General features: G+C 44.4%; 4 protein-coding genes across 11 annotated transcripts; 1 reads left to right on the top strand and 3 right to left on the bottom strand.

Annotated features, from left to right (window-relative positions):
- Positions 1-2,576: 2,576 nt before the first annotated feature.
- Positions 2,577-3,843, bottom strand: LOC133899430 (uncharacterized). Its single transcript, XM_062340415.1, has one exon. The coding sequence runs from the start codon at positions 3,612-3,614 to the stop codon at positions 2,964-2,966; it is 651 nt and encodes a 216-aa protein (XP_062196399.1). The 5' UTR covers positions 3,615-3,843; the 3' UTR covers positions 2,577-2,963.
- Positions 3,844-7,373: 3,530 nt separating this feature from the next.
- LOC133898845 (receptor homology region, transmembrane domain- and RING domain-containing protein 2-like) lies at positions 7,374-11,792 on the top strand. 8 transcript variants are annotated; one of them, XM_062339627.1, is made up of 6 exons: positions 7,374-7,713; positions 7,996-8,051; positions 8,193-8,476; positions 8,838-9,074; positions 9,411-9,815; positions 10,347-11,792. In XM_062339627.1, the coding sequence occupies exons 3-6, from the start codon at positions 8,335-8,337 to the stop codon at positions 11,108-11,110; spliced, it is 1,548 nt and encodes a 515-aa protein (XP_062195611.1). In that variant the 5' UTR covers positions 7,374-7,713; positions 7,996-8,051; positions 8,193-8,334; the 3' UTR covers positions 11,111-11,792. The 8 variants fall into 8 exon arrangements, with proteins under 8 accessions (XP_062195611.1, XP_062195610.1, XP_062195612.1 ...); XM_062339626.1 differs by having other exon boundaries at positions 8,179-8,476; XM_062339628.1 differs by lacking the exon at positions 7,996-8,051 and having other exon boundaries at positions 8,850-9,074.
- Positions 11,793-14,116: 2,324 nt separating this feature from the next.
- Positions 14,117-14,976, bottom strand: LOC133898492 (ferredoxin-like). Its single transcript, XM_062339209.1, has one exon. It carries the CDS (start codon positions 14,835-14,837, stop codon positions 14,412-14,414), a length of 426 nt encoding a protein of 141 aa, XP_062195193.1. The 5' UTR covers positions 14,838-14,976; the 3' UTR covers positions 14,117-14,411.
- A 1,653-nt stretch (positions 14,977-16,629) lies between these two features.
- Positions 16,630-17,480, bottom strand: LOC133898491 (ferredoxin). The gene has a single exon (XM_062339208.1). The coding sequence runs from the start codon at positions 17,395-17,397 to the stop codon at positions 16,972-16,974; it is 426 nt and encodes a 141-aa protein (XP_062195192.1). The 5' UTR covers positions 17,398-17,480; the 3' UTR covers positions 16,630-16,971.
- Between the last annotated feature and the right edge of the window lie 724 nt (positions 17,481-18,204).

The raw sequence follows: 18,204 nt of genomic DNA, 5'->3' as shown, positions 1-18,204 counted from the left end.
TTTCACTCCTCAATTCCGATCGGTGCGCTAGCCGCAACGGTTCTGACCAGGTTCGGTTGAAAAATATAATGGAAGTACTAACCCAATAGAATTTCTTCATATCTAAACTATAACTATCCAAGCAGCTGGGGGAGATGAATATGTTATGGCCAATTACCTGCCTATAGCTCTTGAAGGGATGACTCTGCAACATTTTTTGTGCCAACTTCCAAGGGACATACACGCGATCTAGAAAGGAGGACAATCTCCACCGCTAGTGGCAGATCCAGCATAATTTTTTTGGGGGGGGGGGGGGCTGGCCGACCCACGTCGCCTACCCGCCTGCACCGCCTAGCTCTTAATGACTTGCCAAGATTTTTAAGGGGGACTCCCACGTACTTCGACAAGGTAGGGGGGGGGGGCTTGAGTCCCCTGTGCTCCCTAGAAGATCCACTGTTGTCCACCGCCTATGACAGGAACCCAAGGAGTCACTTCATGGGTTCATCAAGTGGTTTAGCACGATAAGAAACATAGAAATTATTAATCCCTCGATCATCCGCACCTTCAAAAAAGACGTAAGAGATCATAGGCTGATCGAATTGGTCGATAGCTATGCATCTAGCGAAGGGGCTGTCGGTATAATAGGTAAGGGGTGTCCCACCAAGCGGGCACCACATTGCCAAGTTTCAGTTGGCGGATGGTTATCCTCAAGACCACAACCTCATCTTTTTTATCAGGACAGGGCTCCGACCACTAGACCCTGATCATCGACAAAACCGTATGACCAGCTGATGCTGGTCATATGGCAGGTATTCACCTAATCCGCCAATCACATTTAATACCGTTCACTTAAGTGTTTTCCTTCCACAGACACTCACTTTCGGCGAGCATGGTCGTGAGCATATGTGGTGCTGTAGTGACCCGTTCTGTAGCATTTAATGCTACGAGACGACCTCGCAGGTGAGTGTGATGACAGTAGGTGGATGGGACAAGGCTGGAAAGTCGACTAGAGCAGGGCAGGCGTGCCTGCCCCCCGTCATGATGAGCTAGGAATAGTTGGCTCCGTCAGGAGTAGGCCTGCTACAGAGTTTGGCACAATTCGTTTATATGTACTCATTTTCCCCTGTTGTATACAGGGGGAGGATCCGTCTTGTAGAGTAAAAAAGGCAAGAACACACAAGATAGATCTTGTAACCAGTTCATCTAATCCATAAGAAAATACGCAAGACATAGGGCTATTATCTCATGAGAGACTTGAACCTGGATAAACTCTTGCGTTCTTGAGCCCATTAGAGACATCCACAAGAAATGCTGATCAACATGCACGTCATTCAGTATACTTCGGATTCATTGTTAAGGATTATCCCCCAACAGGGGCAATCGCTTGGAATCGGTCGATGGATTGAGGTGGTGCGACGCGCGGCGCCACGTGAGGCTATGGGCACCTGTGGTGGGGTGGTCGACGGGCGACGGCTGGTAAAAATGGCAGCAGCTAGGGTTTGGAGCATGGGCGGGTGGCATTAGGGCGTGAATGTATGGGATTAGGGTGGTGGCTGATCCCCACCCAAGCCTTATCCTTTTTTTTTTCTTTTCTTTCTTTTTCAACCAATGATCTAGATTTATTGGGTTTACTAGGATTTCAAGTCTTATCCAAATGGGATGTTTAGATAGCAAAATAGACTCATCTCGATGATATCTATGCATCTATGGTCTCCGATCATTCATCTGAGTAATGTATCAAAAAGTCAAATTTTGCACTCTCGTGGGTCCCATGGTCAATGACCTATTTTTCGTTAAATATACAGGTATTACAAGGACCTTAGCTAACAACATGATCACACAAGCCTAATTGTGGAAATTGATATTAGAACCTGAATTAAAAATGCCACGCGGTGGTGATATTGATGCAGCGAATAAAACACCTTGATCATCCCTTCAATGCTCCTATGGTCGCCTTCAGCACGCACGTGTTAAATGGGTGGAGCAGAGAAATCCTTTTAAGTTGGTCTCCCTTAAGCTTTATTAACAAGGTAGGACTAAAAGATACATATCCACCTTCACATGGTTGGACATTTAAGATTTATTTAAAATTATACAAATATAATAGGCTAAGCCAGTATATTTTAACAAAAATTAGATAATTAGCCCCTAATGATAGCCTAACTGCACAATTAGCAGGCTGCCCCTTAACTAATAGACTAATTGCAAAACAATAGCAAAGATCACACAATTATCTAACAATATGCATATGGCCTAACCGACTTTGTCCATTGTGCGCACGGTCCAACCTAGCTAAGCTGATGGGTTTTGTCCTAATCGATCCTAATCATGGAAGAAGATGAGTAGATGACAGTGGACTTGTGCCTAATTCTTCGTCTTTGGTCCAAGAAAAGCCTTATCTGTACATTGGCAGTATGCATCGCAATCACAGGAGATTCTGGACAAATACACACGCAGGTAATTTCAATCGTGCAAAGCAGCTAATTATGCAGGAGAATTATATCTATCTGTCACATGATATCTTTGTAATTATTAGATAGGTGGGTTACAATAAAAGGAATATGCAGCTGCGTAGAATTATAAGTAAACCGCAATTACACTGGTATATATTTCTCAGACCAAATATACAAGCAAACCAAATTATAAGAGTTAAGAACACACACAAGAGGAGAGGACACAAGTGAATAATATCACTGATATCCAACTGTCCATGTAACATGTACATTCTAACTAGAACATTCTTTTTTACCAAAGACAGATAAAACTATGCACAAAGATACACATTCATATCATAGAACTCCGATGAACATCACCGGCGTAACTATGTAGAACGTCTGTGGAGACTATCCGATCAAGAGATCAAGCCGCAAGATGTAATGAACACGATCAACATGAACATATTGGAGTATTAAGCTGAGTCTTTTTCACCCACAAAAATTGCACTTTTCATTTGTGTTGATGCAGCTCATCCTTTTTTGCAGGGATCAGGAAAAAGCAGAAGCAGAATCAGAGACGGTGCTCTGCTCGTCCCTGTGCACCTTGCTCTTGTCCTTGTGCGCGACGAACATCCTCTTGAGCGCGCGCATCATCACCACCAGCCCCGGCGGCCGCCGCCGCGAGCTCCTCGACGCGCCGAGCACCGCGGCCTCGCGCTGATCCTTGGCCGCCCTCCTCGTCCTCTCGGCGACGTCCGGCCCGGCGATGGACCGGAGGCGCGACACGTCGAGGGAGCCGAGGAACAGGTCGTCCCCGGCCGCCGCGTCCTTGTCGTTGAGGTCCTCCCACAGGCTGTCCATCGTCTCCTCTTCTTCCTCTTCTTCATCGTCGCAGAAGCCGGCGGCGTAGTCGCTGAGCGCGGGGGAGCACGCGCCGTTGAGGCGGTGGCGGCCGAGCAGGACGCGCGCGCGCCACGGCGACGCGGCGCAGTCGGCCGCGGAGAAGCTGCGGCGGATGGGGGAGGAGGGCAGCCAGACCGGCGGGGAGGAAGACGAGGACGCCGAGCAGGGTAGGTGGAACACGCGGCGACCGTTGCCGCGTGCGGCTGCAGGGAGCTGCGGCGGCGTGGGGAAGGTGAAGTCGTCGTCTTCTTCTTGCTCCTGCTGCTGCTCTGGCATGGCGTGGGGCGGCACAGCCATGGCGCGCGGGAGAACCTCGGGATTTGGAATTGCTGCAGGTGGATCGGAATCCTTTGCCTTTCGTCTTCTATCACGTTGGGTTGCGAGGATTTCTTGGTCTGCCAGATTTATTGAAGTTTGCAGGTAGGCAGGCAGCGGTGGCTGAATGCAGAGCAGCCGCGTCTTAACCGATGATCCCGCGCCAAATTTAAACTGTAAAATTTCGGCAGCTTTATGGACGTCAGATCCGCGCCAAACGGTCTGGATTGAGACAAGGGAGATTATGCCAAATTGTCGCTTTTTTGCTTTGATCTCAAACGTCTACTCCGGATCATGAGAGGGTGTTGTCAGGTTAGAGTGTAAAATGTCAACTGCGCATGACCTATGGTATACTGGTAAACGTTTGAATTATATATATGCTAGTAACTAAAATCTATGCTTTGCAATGAGTTTATAATTAATAAATGTGGTGTGATAATATGATAGTATGTTGTAGTTTATGTGGAGGAAATTTATTACGTTGCCTATACTATACCAGAAGGATAGTAGTACGCATTTTAGAAGTTGTGAGTCCACAGTGGAGTCTAGGCTCTAAAGAAACATATAACGTACTCCTTCAGAAATTCATAGGGATGGTTAGTATACTCTGAACTTAAAATGAAGTATTTGGAAGCATCGGATGGTTATATAACAAACAATATCAGGCATATACGGTAGTGCCGCGCTCTCGTAGGGTTACCTTGGTTGACTCATCCATCTTAGTGGGAAGAACACATTCACCTAGAATAGATCCTCAAGCAATTAGTAGTAGCAGTTAGTGAGTGCTGATGATGAGACTAAAATTTAACAGCTAGCTGATCATCTGATCATCAGGCTGGAAGAGGAAGACAGCTGGTGCATGTATACTGATCCAAGTGGTTCTGGTGTTGACTCCATGGGAACATTGCAGCAGCAGCAAGGATAAGGTACAGATTAAACAGGGTTGGTCCAACCGTACGTACCAGATTTCAATTAACTGATGTTATTTGTCACTCAAGCTCTGTCTAATCGATGGAGCCCCCTTTCCGTCTCTAAAATACTACATTTTATATGGGTGACTCATGGAACATTCTCTGAACAAATGGATCTGTATATGTGTACGCATTTTGCATCACAAACAGATGGTGGAGCTCATAAATAGGTTTTGGATCCATGCATGTACGTGAGTTAGTCGCCGAACCTCATAACTATGCATGTACGTATGTATGTACTTGTCAGAACCAATCTTGACGCTTCTCTGACAGGTGCGGCTACGTTACGTACGTCCGTCATTAGGCTAGTCCCAACAGTTTCACTTTAGAATCAAAATCTCGTCGTGAAGGTATTTTCGTTCTCTTCAGCGTTCTAATAGTTTCTCTTCACGGTTCTCTTCACGATGGGATTTTCAGAGTCATTCCCTTCAGGACGGGATTCTCTCTTCTTTTCCTTTGCGATTCCCCTCGAAGTGAAACTGTTGAAGATTAGAGAAAATAAAAGGAATGGAAACAAAGAAGGGAATCGGGAAGGAAACGAAATGAAAGAAATATAGTTAGGGATGATCTTACATATGCAGATTCCTTAATTTGAGGTTAGCCTCTAGCATCTCTTGTCGCGCACACCCAACTCACTTCCACATAGCACCGGAGCCGCTCTACCTGCAACGCGATGCCACCACGTGGAGGTTTCCCAGCGCTCGATCAGCTCTAGTGGTCGAGCCAGACCTTTCCCATGGCTCGTAGTCGGTGGTTCTCTCTCTATCTCACCAGTTGTGTGAACGCGACCTCATCCCTTTAGCTTCCTTCTCGTCATTTATAGGGTTAAAAAACAGGATGGATTTTTTTTTTAAGATTTACGAAGTAAATATAGGATGCAATAATAAATATCTGATACTATCTATGTTCGACTTCAGATTCGAGAAGAAAAAAAAGATATCAGCACTACGTAATAAATCATGATTAGTGATACCATATTAGTTACGGCTGACCAGAACATGTGACTAATGCATTATTAGTGACGATTTCAGTGATGACGCGTCCCTAATGCATGATCTGGATTGAGATCCGATCAAAACCTGTCACTAATAAAAGAGTCATTAGTGACGATATGGAAATGATCCATCACTAAATATAGTAGTGACATATCACCTTAAAACCCGTCACTAGTGAAGTCATTAGTGACGAGTAGAGAGGATACACGTCACTAATTGTACACCTGTCACTGATAATTAAATCACTAGTGATGAATAATAGTTATAACCCATTATTAATGACTAGTTTATATATAACTTGAACCATGGCGCTCGACCTCTCCTCTCCCGATTTTGCCAAACTCCCGAGCGCCCTCATCCTCCCGCCGCTGCCCCCTCCTTCTCCCATCACACGCCCGACACCGAAGGAAGATGCTCAATCGTACAGTGGCAACAACAGCAGCAAGCACTACCACTGGAGAAGGAAGAGGAGGAGGAGCAGCCATGTCGTGGGGGTGAGATTAAGGAGGTGGTGCTCCACATGTATGACGTGATGAAAGGCGACTTGGAGAAGACGAACAACTCCATCATCCAGATCAATCGTATCTTTAAGGACCGTATCGGCCTCAGTGACATCTTCCATAGCGCCGTCTAGGTAGGGTTCCCCTCCTCCCCACCCAGATCCCAGCAAGTGATGCTTGCATGCATTGCCTCCCCTTTCTAGGTCCCTAAATTTCTCAGCTCCTCGAACCACATATGTATGGCGAGGAGTGGTCGTTCAGGTTCTGCAAGAATGGCAACGACGTGTTTAGCTGCCCTATGGGGAAGAACCCAATGTACATGTACCACAAACGTATCGTCCTCGGAGAAGCAGAGTGTGGCATAGCCGCTGTGAACCGAATCCTATGCGAGCTCAGTCGTGAGTGGCCAGGCCACTCGTATGACCTCCTCTATGACCTCCTCTCCGTGAACTAACTTCTTTTATCATCTCACATGATCGGATGAGATGACAAATGAATAATATATAAATATGCTTTGTGGCTTCGTTTGTTCATCAGATATTGGTATTATGAAATTTGTTTGACAAAGCTCTTTCACTAATTTCTAAAATAGAATCAGTGAGAGTTCTGTAAAATAATAGTTTATTATTTTTAGCTTTAGAGTGATGTTGTGTGAGTGATTTTTTAAAGTGAACTAGATACTGAGAGTTTAAAAAACCAATTTTCCCTAATTTATTTTCTTTCTAGAATTATTATCTCTATAAAATTTATCTAAAAGAATGACTCTCGATAAAAAATCACCTTATGTAGAAAATCACTTCCTACATAAAATTTAAATTAAAAGAACCTCTACCAAACATAAATTGCATTTCTATTTTTAGATTATTATTTTGGTGATTGGTGAAGGTATTATATGTTAACTGAAGTTGAGCAGAGCATACGACGATCTTCTCAATCTATCCCTAAGTACATCGATCCTACAAATTTAGATATTAAAGCGTCCAAATCACAGGGCAGGTAGGTATTCCTTGGAGCGTCCAGGAATATCCACGAGACGCCCACAGCAACGCCATTACCCTTTTTTCTCGTGTTGTCGACACGACATGATAACGCAGCTGCTTATAAATAAATGACTGAGAAAACGTTTTTTCTTTGTGAAGAAGTAAGCAAAGATTGATTTTTTTCCCCCAAAAAAGATGATAAACACAAGGGAGGAAATACGGATGGATTTTTTTGGTGCCACGTCGGTATCTATCAAAGACGCCGTTGATACTATTACAAGGCTGGCGTAATTCCGGGACTTGAGACGGATGATCTCCAAATCAACTCAAGCGCCGAGCCAAAGGCAAGCAATCCTCCATTTCATTTCCATCTCCAATTCCATCCTACCTCTCTCTCTCTCTCTCTCTCTCTCTCTCTCTCTCCTCGCCTGCAACCGTCGATCCCTCGCACTCATATTCTAATGGCAGCCGACGTCTCCATCCCCACGCCGCCTCTCGATCCTCCTCAACCTCTGGTCTCCCAACCACCCGCCCGCACCAGCTAATTCCTAGTCCCCCCTGCAGCAGCGGCTCTTCTTCTTCTTCTTCTTTCTCTCAGTTCCTTGGTGGAGAATCAAATCGGAAATCCGTCAAAGGTGCGGCCTTTTTCTCGATGCGTTGATGCTTATCCAACCTGCAAAGATTCCGCCTTTGCTAGTTTAAGTTTCCGGAGATGACGTCGTTACTCGATTTGAGGGGGTATTCTATGGTCGGATTAGGACTCATCTTGTGCGGAATTTTGGGAGCCGTGTTGTGTGATACCACTTTTCGGAGGGATTATGGGTGATATCGTGCTCAAAATGACATCTTTGGGCCAAACCAATGCTCTCCTAGTATTCTGCTCTCGCTTGCTGATTTAGGATTTGGGTAAATTTCAGAGGGAGGCTCCCATTTCCATGGAAAATGCAATCTTGCTCCTACTTTTCGGAAGAAGGTTGAAAACAGAGGAGCTTTTTTGACCTGTGATTTGTTATTGTAGGTTTCTCCTTTATGTACCCTATTTGGGTGCTATAACTGTGAAGTACAGTGTTCCTGATTGTATTTTGTTTGCTTAATTTTAGTGGTACGATTGCAGGAGTCTTAGGTGCTTGGTGCTTTGGAGCTGCAGTGGTCAGCATTAGTGGCTTCTAGGGTCACAGGTTTGGGGTTCTGCAGTGGCGCATCTGTGCCCGCTCTCCTGTTCTACGGTTGTAGCAAAGGAGCAGAGCTCTGTCAAGATGAGATGTACAAGGGGAAGGAGATCATTTCCCCTTTGTTTCTTTACGATGGTTTGCCTCATGGCTCAGCTGGGAGCTTGCAATGTGGTACTGATGACGAATAACACGACCTTAGCATTTGATGATGTTGAGGCAACCTTCAGTGAGTACTATATATTACACAATATCCCTGTATTTTAGTACCGATATGTCATCATATGGTATTATAAACAAAGCATTATGTTTATGCATTTGGTGCCACTTCTGCATATTATGATGTATTCTTTATTTAATTGTTACGGTTAGATTTTGATATTTTTTAATGCTAATTCTTTGTGATTACTGAATAATGAATTGATCTTCGCCTTGGTAGTTAGGTGACTCTTACCATTTGTGTGGCTGTTTGGCTGCCCTCATTTCGTTTTGTATGGCACCATGAATGTTTCTTTATGTTTGATAATGTGCGATGTTGTACTCTGCCTGAACCAATATGCTTGTGTCAGGAAGATCTTATTGACATTTAGGTCATATTGCAGCTCCAGCGGTGAAAGGTTCAGGTGTCAATGGCTTCATTTATGCTGCAGAACCTCTGGATGCATGCAGTCCATTGAGAACAAAAGCGGCTGAAGGTTCTGCATCTCCATTTGCGTTGATTACAAGAGGCGGTTGCCAATTTGATGACAAAGTTAGAAATGCACAGAATGCTGGATTCAAGGCTGTGATAGTATATGATAATGAAGACAGTGGCGTCCTTATTTCAAGTAATGTTCCTGCCATCAACTTTTTTATGCCGTATACATCTTACTCATGATCAGCACGTAAAAAGGGATATTTCTTTTTATCTTATTATTATTTGTAATCCATGATGCTGTAAATAGCTATGCATTAAACTGGTGAGAAGAAGAAAAAGAAATATGCAAATAAATAGTTCTAGATTATTAGAGAGATCAGTTTCATTGAATCTGAATGGTAAAATAAAACAAAGCAACCCTATGCATTCTGTCCCCCATAAAAGGAAATCAGTGATAAAACTTTCCCATTCATAGTATTTGCTCAGTGCATACTTTTTAATAGTATTTAACTAGGAATTGTTACAGTGGCTGGAAGCTCGTCTGGAATCCACATATATGCAGTGTTCATCTCTAAGGCCTCAGGAGAGGTGTTGAAGAAATATTCAGGTCAATCTGATGCGGAGTTGTGGATAATACCAACATACGAGAACTCAGCTTGGTCTATCATGGCAATTTCGTTCATATCACTGCTTGCTATGTCTGCCGTCCTTGCCACTTGTTTCTTTGTAAGGAGACACCAGATAAGACGGGACAGAGCTGGAATTCCTGAAGCTCGACAATTTCATGGAATGAGCAGTCAATTAGTTAAAGCAATGCCAAGTCTTATTTTCACAAAAGTGCAAGAAGACAACTGTACGTCATCGACATGTGCCATTTGCTTGGAAGACTACAGTGTTGGAGAGAAGATAAGAGTGCTACCTTGTCGACACAGTATGTTCCTATCACATCTAGAGATCACAACTGTTTTCCAATAGCATCATTTGACTGATGATTTGGGAGTTCACTGTCCATGCATTTTATGTGCAGTCGGATGAATCTGTCTCTACTAGCAATTACTTATTTGTTTCATATTAGGAATTACAGTGCAAATTCAAGCTAGCTACTAGAGCGCTAGTAAGAATGGTGTGTGTGATAGATGAAATATCCCATCATAATCATAATAGCTCAATGTATAATTTTTGTCAGTTTGAGTATGTCAACTCAATTGAATATGATTTTGCTACATTTACATGCATTTTGACAACTTCATGTAGGATATTTGCTTCCTGATTCAGCAATGTTGCATCTACGGAAATTTTAGTTGCATTATTGATTCCGCTTTGTTACTTATGTCAAGATGATTAGTGCTTGCATTTATAACAATCACCTGGCGTGCTTGTTGATGAATTTTTGTTGATCCCTCTGCTACCTAAAGCTTTATTCTTAACTCGCGCCCTGGGACTTGGTTGTGTCACTTTGCAGAGTTCCATGCAGCCTGTGTGGACCTGTGGCTCACCTCATGGAGAACATTCTGCCCTGTATGCAAGCGGGATGCAAGGGCTGGAACAACGTCAAACCCCCCAGTATCAGAGTCCACTCCTTTACTTTCTTCTGCTATTCGCTTACCTGCTGAATCAATCGCTTTGGCTTCCTTCCGGTCAATAGTGGCAGCATCTCCCCCTAGGCCAATCAGCCGGCAACCTTCATCACAGTCAATATCCCGCACTTACTCCATTTCAGGTCCTGGTATCCCCCCCACCCCTAACCCCCATAGGTCTTATGCAAACTCACCTCCTATCTGCACAAGTAGAAGCAACGTAGACCTTGCAAATATGTCATCCCCATGGTCTCGCACTTCGCACCTTGCATCCACTCACTCTCTGTGTGGTGGCCATTTGTCTCCACCGATCAATATCAGGTATGCTTCACCACATGTCTCCCTTTCTGGCTATGGGTCTCCCAGTCGGTACATAGGTTCATCACATGTGTCCCATTCTGGCTGTGGATCTCCAAGCTATTACCCTGGATCTTCCGGGCGGCAACACCCTTACCTGAGGCACTGCACCGGCTCAGGCCCAAGCCTGTTTACCATGGTGCCTCAGTCACTGCAGCAGACCCAGATGCAGCATGGAGCCAACTCGGAGACAAGTCTATCAGCTGCCGCGTCAACTCAATCGTTCGGTCAGTTCTACCTGCAGCATTGTCCTGATTCTGATACGTCATCTCAGTCGCTACCAGGATGCTGATTGCTGTTGCGAAGTTTACCATTTCATGAGCCCTACAAGACTCAGATGGTGATTCCTGAAAGCTTTCATGGAACTCTATCGGTTGCTGAACTGGCAGGTTAATGTTGGCTTGTCGACAGAAGTATTCTGCAGGTACCATGGTAATAGAATGGGTGACTCAACTGCTTCTAAGAAGAGAGCCGATCTCAAAATTTGACCAATTTTACTTGTTGAGTCTTGAAGAAGCAAATGGCTATGAGTGTACAGGGAGTGGTTTTTTACTTGCGTAGTAGTTGAAGAGGAGAGGCACGTGTACAATCATAAGTGATAACTCAAGTGTTGATGTGTTTGTTTACATTCTGCTACTGTGTTTATGCCATGAGTGTGTAGAGTGTACTGATGCAGGTTAGTAGGAATCTGAGTCGCAGGTTGCCTTTTTGAGTTTTGAGCTTGTAAGATATCTTTTTATTTTTGTCGAATTAGTTCGTGAGGGCTTTGAATAGAATGAAGCTTGGGAGCTACAGGCACTTGTTCTTGCTTCGTTCTTCCTATGAGGAGGATACTAGCGTAGTATCTCACTTGTATACTTAAGAGTTCTATGCATCGCTGGTGTTGTACTGACTAAACTGTTGAGCCAACCATTTTCTGAAAGAAATATTAGCTCTTCTTTTATGGCTCCAGAAAAAAAGGATCGGTTAAATTAGATGGTACTCGTGTTCATGTTTCAGCTTCATTTCATTCGTTGCTTCTAATCTTTGTCTCATTGTTTCTTGGATCAAGCTCCTGATAAGTTTTTATTAAATCTGTTAATTTATTCATAACTCTGTGATCGAGCCTCTTTCATAAGGTATATGGGTGAACCTTATACATTGTTTCTTGGATCAAGTTCATCTTCTTTATTTATTTTCTCTCTGTTTGTGTTTATTTTCACATACCATATTCAGTTCCATTTTTATTCAACTGTCTTACTTTCAATGCTTTTGGGGTATTCTCCATATGCTTCTGGGGTATTCTCCATATGCTTATGTTCAGCTGTACTTTCAATGCTTTTAAAGTTTAACTAAATAGGATTTTTCCCTTAGACACTTTATGATTTTTTTTTTCCACTTAGCAGCAGTTTATTATAGTTTGCTAATATTGCTGATTCTTGCATACTTCTGAGATATGTTTGTGGAGAAAATGACCTTTATGTGTTTATCAATATGTTATCGTTCAGTTTTTTTATCATTGCAACGACTGAATACCAGCAATTGCAGTTGTCTTTGGTTTGAGTTGGTGCTACTGCCAATCTCTATTTTTTCTGTTGTGTTAGCTCCTTTACACAAAATCACATCAAACAATGAATATCTTGCACCCAAACTTTTTAATATAGCTTCTTATATTCTAATATTGCGCCTATGATCATATGAAACAACAAATATCTATATATTCAAATTCATAGTAGGTCATCTGATATCTTCTTACCAATGCATATATGCCACTTTAAGCTTTACAAGTTTTTCGAATTATGATAAAATTGATATTCTGACTCGATTTGCATGTGTTTTGTACTTAGATGATAGTATAGGGCACTGCCTTGGCATGAGCTCTCATTTTCCTTTAAAGTTGATCTTCCACATATTTTTAAGTTTTACTATTTTTTGTTTCACATTGTTTAAATCATGGGGGTGTAAGCTGAAGCAACACCACACAGACGATTCATAACACGAATTGATAGTGATACCAGTTTATAAAAAGATATGTTTTTAAATCGTTAGTAATAGCCTAAAAACCGTACAAATTCTAACACTTGCCTGCTCGGCTTCTCCCGAATACCTTTAGATTTAACTCGATGGCTCATCTCACTCGATCTCTTCTGCCCTCTCCCCTCTACCACTACCATCGCCACGCAATGGATTACCCGCCACCACCTTCTCCCGCTTCGGCCACTCCATCGCCGCCTCCACCACCATCTCTAGCCACACCACCCACACCCGTGCTATCATCCGATGACGAGGCATGGTCATTGAACTCTAGCGGATCGTCAGTCCTCCTCTAAGGATGACATTTGGGACTACTTTCTCGATGAGCCAAATGCGAAGAGGCCCTAGAGCTCGAAGGAGGAGAAAGAAGAGGAGGAGGAGTAGGCCGAGCGCGGGAGGAAGCCACAGATAACAACGATGATGACTAGGATGATGACTATTTCCTTGTCATTGTGGCCGACCCCCAAGTGGCTGTGGTAGATGCATGCGCGGCGGGTTAAGGGTTTTTTTGTGCGCGCGACCATGTCTTTTGTTTTTATTGTATAAGGATGGAGTTAGGAATTAAGTCATATCAGTGTGATATTAAACCTGTAATTATGGAGATTAGTTATATAAAGCTCGGATAAATTATTGTATGTTTGTTTAAATTTTGATTTTTTCTTCCCGGGATTGAGTATCAGTGTTGGTTCGTATATGGAATTGACAGTGATAAGTATATCAATCGACAGATTATGCTTAAGAACTAGCAATGATACAAATTATCACTGTCAGTTCGTGGATCCCGCCAGCACTGATATTCATTATCAGAGGTTATTTATGATTCGACAGTGATAATTAATGATTATCACTAGCGTTTAGTTAATATTGGTTCAAAAACCAATAATAATACAGTTTTTGAATCGACAGTTATGAACATTACTATAGTACTGGCGTGTGGATCCGGTGGCATAGGCACCGCTAGATATGGGAGCAGGAGAGGGGGCTCGTCGCGATTTGTAAGAGTGAGAGAAGGAAAGAAGACGCAATCGCTGAGGCTCGATGTCCAGAGGAAGAGAAGATGATCTCTCATCCGTTCGATCAGAAACCTGCAACTAATGCTTGTCGAATGAAACAAAGCATGATTTCAGGAGATTGAGAAATAGCATCTCCCGAAATACCTTGTTTGTGAACGGGTGGCGTTCAGCGACACCCACGCTCTTCAAGTTCATACATTTCTTCATCTCCACGCGAAACATAACTCAAAGCATGGCAATGTGCGGGTGCGAACCAAACATGCTCCAATATATATCTCCACCGCAAATAGTTTGGTAATTATTAAGGCGCACTTTGACAAACAGTTTTCGTGACAATATGCGATCGATATTGAAGCAAACATGTATGCATGCCTTAACAAATTAAAAGGATCTAGATGGAACGATTAATTAAGCACTAACATCATGCACGAATGATAGCTCCTCCAACTCCATCGATGAACTCAGCACGGGAAATGCAACTCCAAGAACGTACTAGCTAGTGATAGTACCAAGCACAAGCAGACACACCAGAGACGATATATAATCAAATAGTTGGCACTTCATTGATCAGGCCGTGAGCTCCTCCTCCTTGTGCGTCTCGATGACGACGTCGGAGGTGGGGTAGGCGGCGCAGGTGAGCACAAACCCGGCGGCGACCTGGTCGTCGTCGAGGAAGCTCTGGTCCGACTGGTCCACCGAGCCGGAGACGACCTTGCCAGCGCAGGAGGAGCAGGAACCCGCGCGGCAGGAGTAGGGCAGGTCGATCCCTTCCTCCTCGGCCTGGTCAAGGATGTAGACGTCGTCGGGCACCTGCAGCTCCACCTCCCCATCGGGGGTGATGAGCTTCACGTTGTACGTCGCCTGCGCGCGCAGCCTGGCGCCGCGGGGCACCTTGCCGGTCGTCACGGGCAGTGCGACGGTGGCGGGCGCCGGTGCCGGGGCGAGGCGGAGGGAGAAGGCCGGCGCGCGGAGGCTGCTAAGGATGGTGGCCATTGCGGCGGCTGGAGCGTGTGCACTTGGCGTAGTGTGAAATGAAATGAAGGGACGGGGTGGGTGCAGCGTGGCGGGACGGAGGCTTATCTTCTTCGCGGGGACAAGCGACAATGCAGCCAGCAGCTAGCTAGTCACCGGCGGCCAGGATGCATGGAAAGGAAAATATATATGGGCAACCAGTTGGCCCGCTGTCAGTGATTGATCCAGCGTGTGGAGTCACGGATGTACAGTGATTGATCTGTGGGCATACGTATAGCTGGATCTACTTAATTTTGGTTGTTTTCATTTGCAAATATACGTAGAGTGGAAGAAAATTTTATATGATTGGATCTTTGTAAAGATCCCTTCTTCATCAGCGAGACACATGTTCTCTTTTTTTTTTCTCTCTTTTACACACGCTAACAGTTGAATCAGAAGAAGGACGTCATATATTAGGATCTTGCGATGATCTTTATGTGAAAGGTTATATATTACTTACGCACAGTTGTTCCTTCTTTTGTGAAGCGCATGCATATACTAACTATTACGATTGCTGTTGTGTGGTTGTCATCTTTTTTCTCTTTGTCGTGTATGGCTAGACATCTGAAATCACATTGTAGGTTTGTATATGTGGCATACCCTTGTTTTCAGATATGTAGCTAACTATTCCCCATCGGCCTTTTTTTCCTTTTCCGTTTGTGTTTTGTCTCAAGCAAGGCTCTACCTGAACCGTTAATTTCATGCAGAATTATTATGGAATCCATTCATGCATTTTAAACAGTATGGTAATCAATGTTCGACATTTTTGTGGCGATGTTTAAAAAACACAGTGCACATCTAGTGTAGCAAAACATAGTACTCGATTGTTTTAGTCAATTCCTACATATCACTCAGCTAAAAAGAAGTATAGAAAATCAGTCGATCGACTCCGTTATCATTGAATTTGCACAAGTCTTGTGCTCCAACCCACTGTCTATATATATTGTCGGTGAGAATCCATCCAAACACTGTCAAGCTAAGGTTCAGGTTCACTAGATTCAAAAGGTTTTGTGTTGACGATGGTGAACATGTCGATCTTACGAATACGTAATGAATATAGGGTATATAATACCTCGTGGCGAATCAAGCGCAAAAAACAGAGATTTAGACAGGTTTAGACCTCCTGAAAGATAATAATTATACGTCATGTGTTCTTGTATTGAGCTTGAGACAGATTATAAGGGGGTCGTGTCTAGTCTAGATGGAATCTACAGCTAGCCGAGGGTTCCTTAACTTTATCTGGTGAGTTGTCGATGTATATCTCGATGTCTCTATCTCTGGATCGCCCTCTCCCTCGCAGGGTCCCCTAGCTCCAAATATAGAGGTTGCCGTGTAGCATCCGGATTTCTTTACAATTGGAACTCTGTCATCATTAAATTTAGGGATAAACTTCATTGTTTAAGAGATACTCTAATATCTGTGAATAATTTCATACGTTTAGGGACTCCTTTTCCAGATACAATCATACGCTTCGAGAATCTAGAGGCCTCAGGGATTCGTATACGTGTAGGATCATCATATACAGTAGATTTACACTGTTCATCGTCATTTTGATTCACCGAAACATGATGGGTTAGGAGACAGGCAGGTAGTTGAGGTGAAATTTATATTTATTGTGTATTGGGTGATTTCTTATCCAACAGTCACAAATTCGAGTGAAATCCTCCTTTTTTGTCCTGCTGATTATTATACAGGCATACACTTCCGTCACATATTGCAAGTACCATATAACTCAGGTGGTCAATACCAAAGTCGGAAAGAAAAACACAACATCAACCAGCAACAGAAAGCTTTAATTTACTGCAGGAGATGAATACTACAGGCACTAGATTATACTATATGACCGTTTGTGTCGCGCGCGGGCAAGGTACAAAAAAAAGAGAGGAACAAATACATTATTAAATACTTGAGCGAAATAATAGATCATGCATGCGCAGTAAAAATGAATTATAGAAACCAAGCACACACGCAGAGCTAGGGACCTGTACTGTCGATGCAAGCTCGGTCTCATGCTGACATTGACATGCATGATAGTATTATGAAATTTCTCCGGCGTCGGCGTCGGCGTCAACTCTTGCAAGACAGACGACAGATATAGATAGGTAGCTCATATCGATCAGGCGGTGAGCTCCTCCTCCTTGTGCGTCTCGATGACAACGTCGGAGGTGGGGTACGCGTGGCAGGTGAGCACCCATCCGCCGGCGACCTGGTCGTCGTCGAGGAAGCTCTGGTCCGACTGGTCCACCGAGCCGGAGACGACCTTGCCGGCGCAGGAGGAGCAGGAACCCGCGCGGCAGGAGTAGGGCAGGTCGATCCCTTCCTCCTCGGCCTGGTCAAGGATGTAGACGTCGTCGGGCACCTGCAGCTCCACCTCCCCATCGGGGGTGATGAGCTTCACGTTGTACGTCGCCTGCGCGCGCAGCCTGGCGCCGCGGGCCACCTTGCCGGTCGTCACGGGCAGTGCGACGGTGGCGGGAGCCGGTGCCGGGGCGAGGCGGAGGGAGAAGGCCGGCGCGCGGAGGCTGCTCAGGGCGGTGGCCATTGCGCTAGGGAGAGCGGGGGAGGAGTAATGGGAGTGGAAGGTGTCTGCTTGGCTAGCTAGGGAACAATTGGCGGAGGAGGGTGGCGGGAGCTTTATCGTTAGCGAGGAGGGAGGGGATGGGGTGCCACGTGGCGGACTGGGAGTGGGTAGCTTATCGGCGCGGGGATGGCTGGGGCGACGAGGATCACACGATGCTCATCGTCCAACACAGCCCCACGCCTATCATCGTCATCACGATCACGCGTGCGTGTGGAGACCATAAGATATACGCGACATTAACTGTATATATGTGTCATATATATATATATTTACCAACATACGTGTATATATATATTTTTCGTGGTCGTTGATTATTCTCTTGAGCAATCATATATCATCACGATCGAGTAGGAATCTGAGTTGTTGTCCACACATTGGGTGCGGTTGCTTGGATTGGGGTTTTAAGGTCACGGGAGCTATGTGATGCCGAGCTGAGGCCACTAGCTAGGAAATCTCGAAGTTTCGCGACTTCGATACTTGTGTGGCCACAAGGGACTTATACTGGTGGTGGCAAGGATGGATACATGTTTAAGGTGGAGTGCATATGATATTAGGTAATTTTTTATTTTTTAGTAATTCATCATATGTATCAGGTTTATAGAACACTTTTAGCTTAATAAGTGGGCACCGAACTTCTAACCTAACAGGTGAGACACTCTATCATTTTTTTCTAGATCTGTCATTGAGTGGTGGTAGTGGTAGTGTAAACAAGTAATTCCTTTTGTTTCAGCAAAGGGGACGAAAGCATGCATCGCCCTCCCTCATATC

This window comes from Phragmites australis, chromosome 18 (genome assembly GCF_958298935.1).
Source record: "Phragmites australis chromosome 18, lpPhrAust1.1, whole genome shotgun sequence".
NCBI lineage: Eukaryota > Viridiplantae > Streptophyta > Magnoliopsida > Poales > Poaceae > Phragmites > Phragmites australis.
Note: the sequence above shows the minus strand (reverse complement) of the source record. Positions and strands in the feature narration are given on the sequence as shown.